Raw genomic sequence first — 9373 nt, forward strand, 5'->3', positions numbered from 1 at the left:
ATGGGCCGGCAATTGGTTTTATTGACATTAGTGGGTGAAGGGACCACTGATTCTTTATCTGCCCAGCCCTACCACAAGCCTAGAGCCGCCCCTGCAGGTCACTTACAATTGCTTGCTGGTATTACAGCCTGTTTTCTTTGTTTGGTTTCTTAGGTTGAATTGCACATGGAACTGTCACGACTTGGCTGTGTTCCCAAACTACTTGATGTCATTCGCATTAATGACAACAGCAGTGACCTGCAAGTTATAGGCAAGTGGTTTTTTTTTTAAATGCTCATATTTCAACCAAAGATTTGTCTACAAAAAGTCATGTCAGTCATGGTCTATGAGGAAGGATGTGCCATGCATGACACGTCTCACTGTGTTGGCTTTGTTCTAAAACATTTCTTATGCTGACAACATAGAATGTGCAGCAAGTAGCAGGAGGTTAGTCATAAATAATAAATGTGTGATGTATATAGCTCATAATGACACCCATGAAGGGGCATGTTCAGACAAGTAGGAGACATGGACAAAATACAAAGAATGAAAGGAGAAGTAACTATCCAGATAAGTAATAAAAGATAAATGTAGAAGACACAAAGAGGAATCAGAGAACAAACAGTAAGTATGGAGAGTGTCATAAATCTGCAGAGGAAGATGTGCAAGTGGACTAGTCAGTTGATTATAATCAAAACTATGTTGATTGGTGAAAGGAGTAATGCATCTGGAGCAGGCATGTTTTAGTGCAGGGATGCCCAACCTACGGCCCGCAAAACTTCTGCCCACAGTGCAGGAAATCGGCATGTTAGTAATAAAAAAAATATATAAAATAAACCCGAAAAAAAGGGAAAAAGAAATATTTATCCCTATGTAGGGGCGTCTCTCAGTCTTTTTTTCGATAGACAAACATTTCGATTTAGTGCTCCGACTTGGTGTCTCTACGATGCAGCTGGACATTCAGAAGTTGGTTTCGGGTAAACAACTTCAAATATCCCACTAATTACTACATAATTAATGGCAAGTACAACTAATTGTTTCTAATAAAAATGGTATCTGCTCTATTTTTTTTTCTTTTTCGTATTTTTGCGGTGAAGCGGCCCGTGACACGCATGTCGGAAATGCATATGGCCCGCAGGCCGAAAAAAGGTTGTGCATCACTGTTTTAGTGGATGTTTAAAGGATTCTATGGCAGATAAGGAAGGGAAGGGGCTTCCACATTAGGGTCAATGTGGAGTGTGGGTTGGTGATTTGGTGGAGGGGGTGTCAGTTTATGTAGAAAGGAGAGCATAGGCTGGGATAGGGGTCAGTTGGTGTAGAAAGGGAAATGTAAGATTGGACAGGGTTGAATATAAGGGATGGCAAATGTCTCATCTACCCTTCTAGAAGCTTTAAGCCAATAACTGGTTTTCATTCTTTTTTTTCATTATAGGGCAAGGTTTGAAAATGTAAAAGGTATCCAATATAAAATCCAAGAATTTGTGTGTGTTTAAATGAGCAACTTAAGAGCTGGAAATGTGTGGCATGTTATCATTTTCTTGGCTTTATCTCACAGGAAGGAACGTGAGAGCTCCCTAATGTCAGATGTAGGGTTGGGAAAAAATGAGGTTGGGTATAGCATTACAAACATGTTGAGCGAGTGACATACAGAGAATAAAGAGGTTTTGTTGATAAGTAATTTGTTGACTGGTGGCATAACATAATCTGCTGGTGATGTTGTCAGTAATCTGGTGGAATTTATGACAGCTTTAACAGTGGTTCAGCTGTTGCTCAAGAACAATGAACAACTTCAACAGCTATTTTCTTACTTCGGAGGTCATGCACTAATGGCTGTCCTTTCTCGTAGCTCCTTTTCTACAGTACGTGAGCAAGCTCGAGATGTTCAGGCCATGTTTAAAAAAGGTATGAGTGCCATAGTGCATTAAATAGCAAAGTAGGGCAGTTTTTATCTTTTATATAGATAATACAGTAAAAAAAGTGGAATTGTTTTATTAGATGGGCAGATTAAAATTGCCTGCTTTGTTAGAATAGTCCACTTGAAAAAGCCTATTTCTGTGTGCTCATGTGCTTGTGTGTGTGTGTGTCAGTTAAAGATAAAAGCTGCACAGAAAACAGAACGGGTTTGATACCGTTGTTCACACCACCTTTGAAAGTCAAAACCAAGCCCCAGGATGTATGGGAGCATGTAAGTATTCCTGACTTTCAGAAAATTTCTAATTGTAATTAATATTTTAAGCTTCCACCATTATACCAGAAGAACTGTAACTCGCATCCAATGTTTTAATGATTTCCAGTGTCCATCATGGGTGTTTTAGTCTATAAAAATCATCCAGTGCAATGTGGATAAATATTTATGGAATTTTGTAGCCTAACTGCACAAATCATTCATTATATCTTGTAACCAACACGTCAGTCGCTGATGGCTATGTAGGGGTGGGCTAGTCATACAAGAACACAACAAAGATGGAAATGGCCGCATAATCGTAGATTTTATTCAGTCTTACTCGGGAGCTGACCTGCCATCTCTCCACTCTCACTTCCAAATCAAAAAGTCTCTCTCAACTGTAAAGCTACACTACTTATGCTATCTCCCGGCTAACATTCCAGAACGATCCACCCCCTTTTTCCCATGGTTTCTTCATGACCTTTCTCAGCCCCTGCTGTGGCGCCAGTGGACATCCTGTCCCCACCCTGTCTGGTCATTGTCTCCCCAAGTGGCTCAGGGAAGTTCATAACTTCTGGTGTAACAATAGGCCCAGTCACCAGTAGCAGTTCAAGGCTGGCTATTACACACGAAGCTGGCATGAGAAAGGGACAGTCCTGGGAGCCATTCGACGTCTACCCTCTACAAAGACATAACTTAGTACACTACTAGAGTGCTACAATCTTGTAGTATTGCATTACTTGTCACATAAACATAGGATTTGATATTGGTTATACTTCTGCCTAAACAGCATGCATTTCCATGCACAGAGCCTGTTAAGATTTCCTGATATTGATAGGATAATTGAAATCATTTTTTTTTTTTTTTTGCAGATCACAGAGAGGTGGAATCAAGAAGACAAAGTTGTAAAAGTATTACAGCAGTTTTATTAGAACAGCTGTTACAGGCATATCTGAGTGGCAGGTGGAGGGTCACCAAAATCGCCGTGAAGCCTTTTAAAGGCTACCATGAATGGACTGTTCAAAGATCTACATCCAGTGTGTGGTTATAAAACCTTATATAAATGTCAAATATGCAATCTTTTGTCATATTCTCCTGCAAATGTTGAATAAACTGTTCTGCCAGAATCTGTATTGTGTGCAGAATCAATGTGCATGTGCAGATGTGTTATTTTGCAGATACACAAGAACCTCCAGTTTAGCAGTTGATTTTTATAATGATGTATTTTTGTGCTGGGACACAAACACATCAAAGTTAACAACTGATATTTATAATAAAAGATGTGTTATTATACTGATACTCATTCACATCCGGTTTAGCAACTGGTATTTATAATAGTAAGATTCAAAGTCATCATGAGATCTGATATCATATTTTAGGATCTTTGAGGTGAGGACTTATCATCACCAACAATTAAGTGGTAATACCGCTTGAAATATTTTATTTGTATACTAGCAGTACCCCAAAGCTCTGCCAGGGGCTCTAGTTCTTTCTACTTGTTGGTAGGGAGGTGGTAGTTCTAGCTAATGAAAATTTTGTCAGCTCCTTATTTCTAGTCATCAGACAATTTAAAAAGAAAATCTCTTTGGGCAGCTGTAAGGTCATTGCTTTTAGCCAAATGTGTATCACATCTGTATTTGTGTGCACATGTTTCTCACAAAAAGAAATCTTGAACATAACCATTGCTTTTATGTATTTGTGATTAATTTGATTACAGCACAGACACCTAAAACATTTTTCTCATAATTTATTTTCATTATAAAAATCACAAAAATAGTCAATTCTTATTGCAATTTTTGCTTTCAAAAATGAAAAAAAAAATTCTTATGAGTGTTTTTCAGTTGAAACTTCAAAATAAAATACAAACTATGATGGCGAAAGACATCGGAGGAAAAGGATAAAAATGGCTTGACATTAGTCAATTGACTGAGATCAACCCCTGCAGACTATTATTCATATTCACATTTAATTGCAGCTCTTCTAGTTCAGTATCAATAGGCTGCTCAAAGAAACTTTATAGAAACAATGCTGTCAAAACTAGGCAAGAAACTGATAGCATGACCAAGCTCACGCTTCATGCTTTGCATACCATTCCTGTTCTGCCTCCTTTCCAACATAGTTCCTAAAAAAAGAAAGAAAAAGTATTGAGTACAAAAAAGCTAAGTGACATAAATCACGAACTGCTTTTTTTTTGGGGGGTGGAGGGTTGTAGGGGCAATGGTGGTGGTGATGATGAATTAGGATGGGGAGCTAGGGAAGTTCAGTGTAACACTTAAATAACTGGTGCTCTGCATTAAGCACTTTGTACTGTTGCAGACTGAAACTAAATTGCTATCAATAAATATTCTTGGCAAGTTGTTCACAACAGACAGAATATTACTGCAGCTATACTCTACTGATCTAGTTTGATCCCCCATAACCTATCACTTCTCTTTCTTCATCCAACCACACACCCATCTCTTTCTAACTCACATGCAAACGAATGCATGATGCACATAAGCAGGCACTTGCAGAAAGCTTGTTACCTGTAATCCCATTCACTAATACCCCAGCCTTTAAGTCCATTGACTTGGTACTGGCAGAATCGCTCGTATATTTTGGCATCCCATTCTTCACCCATGTAAAATATTGGACAGTCCAGGACTATGCACTCCATGTCATATTGCTTCCCACCTGTTAAAATCAAAACAATAAATGAACACCCAAACAAGTTTCACAGTTTCTGGGAGTTGTATCAGCAAATGCAACACCTCCGGAGGTAGTGATCATGACAATGATAAAACCCATGTTTTTATGCAAGACTCGCCAACTAACCTGCAGAAAACTTGAATCTAAGTGATTTGGGAGGTCTCCCATCTTCTCCATGATCATATAATTCAAATTCTGATGATGAAACAGCATCCATGTGGCCATCAGGATGAAATACATAACCAACAGTTAATCTGAAAAGTACACAGTTCTTTTGAAAAATGAGCAATCATCAGTTAATCTAAAGGTAGCCAATACTCTTTATATGTAAAACTCTATTCGTAATTTGCCAATATTTTCAGTTACTTTGCTGACAGTTATTCAGATAAAGTCACAAATGAAACATTTAGATCCAACAGGTCATCTGGGGATGGGAACACAACAAACTTAATTTAGTTCTTATTTAAGTTGATTTCAAGCTTCCAGCAATCTTTTCTTCATTTTGTAACATCTTTTCAGTTATTCCTTCATATAGTTCCAAATTATTGCTGTCATGCTTAGATATATTAATTATACTGCTATAAGACAACAGTGCCAGTGAAGTACTTAACAAAATCCCATAAATAGTTTTTTTACATCCTGCTTTGGAATACATTTTGGTAGAAACCTGGAGAGTGCGACTGGCATGGAAATGGCTCCAACACATATGGCTGACCCATCTTCAAGGCTGATATACTGCAACCCATAGCGGTGAAGGCTTTTCCAGTCCCGTATGTTACCTGTCATGTACAATAGTGATTTGTTTCCTGAAAGAACAGCATTCACATAATTTCCAGTAATACTACAGTAGTGATGATTATAAGCATTAAATTAGATTTTAAATAGTTCAAGAAAGCATAAATAAATACATAAATTATAGCACTACATGACAGATACCATAGGAATGGTCCCGAACACCTCTCAGCTCCACTCTGCGGGTCTCATAGCCTTCAATTTCAATGTTTCCAGTGAGGATTCCAAACTGCTCATAGTGTGTTTGATGCTGCCTAAAAGAAATCCAAAAAAACATTCAAAGTATTTTTAATCTTCTGGTCATTGAAGAGTGAAATGTTCCCAGCCCTATCTCTCTCATTTCCATTCCTTCACCAACCTGAAAATCTAAAGGGTCAGATATGGTGGGGTCAACAAGTAAATTTACATTATATCAACAAGAACCTGCCTAATAAAACAGCATCTTTCCATGCTGCTGTTCTAAAACTCAGAACCACACATTCACACATAGATTACAGATATTTTCCAATGGTTAATAAATATAGTTATTTCAAGAAACCAACTACTTAAAACAAAAACTAAATAGGTACCTCTGAAGGGTGCTAAAGTATTCACGACTCCACTTTTCTCGTGCAATGCCATCTGCCATCATTGCAGGGTGCATGTCAGTGTCGAAGTCAAAGAATGGTGTAAAATTATTCCAGTTGAGGATGAACTTTACATTCACTTCTTTCTTGTCCTTCTTTATTCTGTGAAAACAGGAAATGATCTACTGAAAGTCAAGTACTACAGCATCAAAATTCTTAAATGATCAGAAATAGAATTTTTCTACTTACAATTTTTACTCCAATTTCACTGCTCAAGTATAGTTCAAAGTGACAAATTAATATGCCTATGATGTTCATGGGAGTTTCAAACAGTTGAATTCAAAGATCATCGATTCAAGAGGCTTAATGTTACAATCACGCTATACTATAATATTGAATTAAATAGCCAACTTTAAGAAATAATTTCATGAAATTTGCCAAGAGACACTACACTGGGAGTTTGACTTGATGGCTGCCATTTACTAGGCAAATACCAATCACACTCACACTTGCAGATGCCACTACTCCTACTATTATTTATACACCCCCAACATTATTTCTCTCACATATACATACATACACATACAAATCACTCCCTTTCTTTCACATATACTATACACTACACACATTAGCAATACACACATTTCAGTCACCATAGATACCAAAACAGGCAAACGGGCACACATGGATGCTCACTCACACACTTGCACTATATATGACCCTCACAAATTATGAGGACATGCATTCCACTATTATTAGTCCTGACTCAAGCTCGTCATTCAGGTGGGCTGCGGCATTGGCAAAGAAACTGTTTCTCCACCAGGAAATTCTGGTCTGGACATGTCTATATGAAATTCAGTGACAACCAAATGAATCATTGCATACCCTCTGACAGTAAATGTGTATCATTGTCAACTACTTTTACTTTCTCTATTCAACATCTTTTTCCCTGACTACCAGAAATCTCTCTGTTATCATTTACACATCACTGTCTCACAAATCTAACATCAATGAAGCCTGTAAATCTATTTTCATTTAGCCTTTCAGGATCAGCTAGGCTGGTACATTCCTGAATGGTTTCCTCAACCAAAAAGCTTGAGTCTGCATTTGTAATGTCCCAGGTAGATTACAGTAACTCTACTCAACTTTTAAAGTGATCAATGGCACTTCAATGACTTTTCATGAATGAAAAGCCAGCCATGGTACACTCTGTGAGCTACACTAGCTGCCAGTTTAAACACACTGATCACAAGATTGTTGAGTTACGCTTTTGATGCCCTATACACCCAAGCTGGTCTTTTCAATCTCCTGATGCTGACCTCCTCTTTGCACAATGTATCAGACATTATAAATTTGACAGAGGTTTTTTTCTCCCTCTTGTGTCCCACCATTTGGAATTCTCTACCCATGACTCTTTGCTCCCTTTGAACCATGTCTATGTTTGGAGATTTCAACAAAGTATGTATAGAGGATAAACAGTTCAGCATCATCAACACTTCGTTTGGAATGGTATGCATATTGCAGGTGGTCCAGACATTTGTTAGTGGCATTTAGAATCAGTGCTTTCATGATTGTTTCCAATACTTTCATGACCAACGATGTTAAAGCCACTGGTCTAAAGTCAGAGATGCTGAGTTGAAGCTTTCTTCAGAACTGGGAAAATGGTAGATGATTTCCAAGCAGCAGGGATTGAGAGTGAAAGATTAGAGTGCTGAAATATCTACAAATTCAATTATTATTTAAAACACACCTTATATCCCTACCTCATCTTTCCTTGATAGGAAAGTCTCCAAGTTTTCATGGCCTCAACTGGTTCCAGCAACAGACCGCCTGCAGCAAATTTGTTCTCCTCACCCTGTAAATTTGTGTCAGGCATATTTGGCATCTCCAGTATCCCTAAGTCTGCAAACTAAAATAAACACAATGTTACTGAGCATTATAGATTTTAATCTTAATATTTCTTTTTAGACTGAAATGAAAACATAACATACATGCTATAACTGACAGAAAGCTCAGAATGGTTTGGAAAAATAATTAATAGTGAAATCCCTTTGATAAGACATTTGCCACACTTTGGCAGTCTTGCCTGTGTGTCACCATCTTCAAAAATAAAATATTTTTTATACAACAGCTCATTGCAATTAATGTTTATCTCTCACCCTTAACAACAAGATAGTCTGAACCAAACTGTTATGTCGTCTGGCTGTTGCTGCCACGATGTATGTTCCTTCTGCATTCCCACCATTGAAATAAACTGCATCAACAGCCTGGAAAGAGTCACCACGTTGACAATTTTATGATTGGAGTAGAGACTAATTCTATGAGCATATAGGTAATATATGTACAGGACATATGGGATAAAAACCTTCAACTTGTTAATGTTGGCAGCGCATGTGTCAAAAACTGAGTAGATATTTTTATTTTGCTATGAAAGCTTAAAGGCACTTGGTGTGTATGTGTGAACGAACGTGTGTGTGTATCATTCTGCTCTTTTAATTTCTCTTTGACCACTGCATGACCCTAGATATCCATTCTGTCTTCTCACCTTCGGATGGTCTGGAGGAAGGATCTGGACCTTGTCCATATCCTCAGGGCTTGTCCGCGACCGCATGCCGTAACCAGCTCCTTGTCCTGTCGTCTGCTTCATGGTCCTGTTTCGCCTTCGCCGCAACCACAACAACGCGCGGAAAATCAAGTACTTTATAGGATACCATTTGTTGGGCTGCACATACTTTCCGCACCGAGGTGTTGGGTCTGGCATGAGCGCCAAAAATATGAAAATCACGAAAGCAATCCCCAGCATTAAGTACAGCCACATGGTAAAAAAGGTGTAATAAATGCAAGCGTAGCCGATCCGGTATCACAGATTAACAAAGAACTCCAGAATGTATTGTTGATATCAATTATTTTGTTGTTCACAAAAAGACGTCTGCTCGGACTTTCCAAGGGGGCGTTACTCTAGTTTGACAGGAAGTTGATCTCTGGGGTCAAAGTCCATCGTTATCTACCCGCTGCTGTAGTCAGGACTTGAGAGTAATTAAGGATCCGTTTCTCCCAGAATAACATGGGGAACTCAAGGAAAAACGTCTTGTTTCGTAGTTAAATTGCTATGCCTAGACCCTAGGATATTGCTTTATGGTTCTTTACCCCTAGGAATCTTCTGTCGCTTTATAACTACGACTTC

General features: G+C 38.3%; 2 protein-coding genes across 2 annotated transcripts in view; one reads left to right on the top strand and one right to left on the bottom strand.

Annotated features, from left to right (window-relative positions):
* LOC112565795 overlaps positions 1–3270 on the top strand; it is a 22891-nt gene extending 19621 nt beyond the window's left edge. Inside the window, exons 14-17 of the mRNA XM_025241568.1 lie at positions 154–250; positions 1726–1881; positions 2067–2164; positions 3016–3270. Of these exons, the coding sequence (XP_025097353.1) occupies positions 154–250; positions 1726–1881; positions 2067–2164; positions 3016–3075 (411 nt within the window). The 3' untranslated portion in view covers positions 3076–3270. The remainder of the gene's footprint in view (positions 1–153; positions 251–1725; positions 1882–2066; positions 2165–3015) is intronic.
* LOC112565797 lies at positions 3184–9151 on the bottom strand. Its single transcript, XM_025241572.1, has 9 exons — positions 8735–9151; positions 8349–8456; positions 7953–8098; positions 6193–6351; positions 5768–5877; positions 5499–5610; positions 4958–5085; positions 4669–4816; positions 3184–4265 (listed from the first exon to the last, which is right to left on the bottom strand). The coding sequence occupies exons 1-9, from the start codon at positions 9005–9007 to the stop codon at positions 4211–4213; spliced, it is 1239 nt and encodes a 412-aa protein (XP_025097357.1). The 5' UTR covers positions 9008–9151; the 3' UTR covers positions 3184–4210.
* Positions 9152–9373: the final 222 nt, after the last annotated feature.

This window comes from Pomacea canaliculata, linkage group LG6 (assembly GCF_003073045.1).
Source record: "Pomacea canaliculata isolate SZHN2017 linkage group LG6, ASM307304v1, whole genome shotgun sequence".
NCBI classification, from domain to species: domain Eukaryota; kingdom Metazoa; phylum Mollusca; class Gastropoda; order Architaenioglossa; family Ampullariidae; genus Pomacea; species Pomacea canaliculata.

What these genes read in the sequence shown, in the direction of transcription:
- LOC112565797 (XM_025241572.1), bottom strand. Translation starts at nt 9,007, where the DNA reads ATGTGGCTGTACTTAATGCTGGGGATTGCTTTCGTGATTTTCATATTT. An exon ending in AGACTATCTTGTTGTTAAGG is followed by an intron (nt 8,099 to 8,348) that starts GTGAGAGATAAA and finishes TGTTTATTTTAG; the next exon opens with TTTGCAGACTTAGGGATACT. An exon ending in TGTTCGGGACCATTCCTATG is followed by an intron (nt 5,611 to 5,767) that starts GTATCTGTCATG and finishes TGTACATGACAG; the next exon opens with GTAACATACGGGACTGGAAA.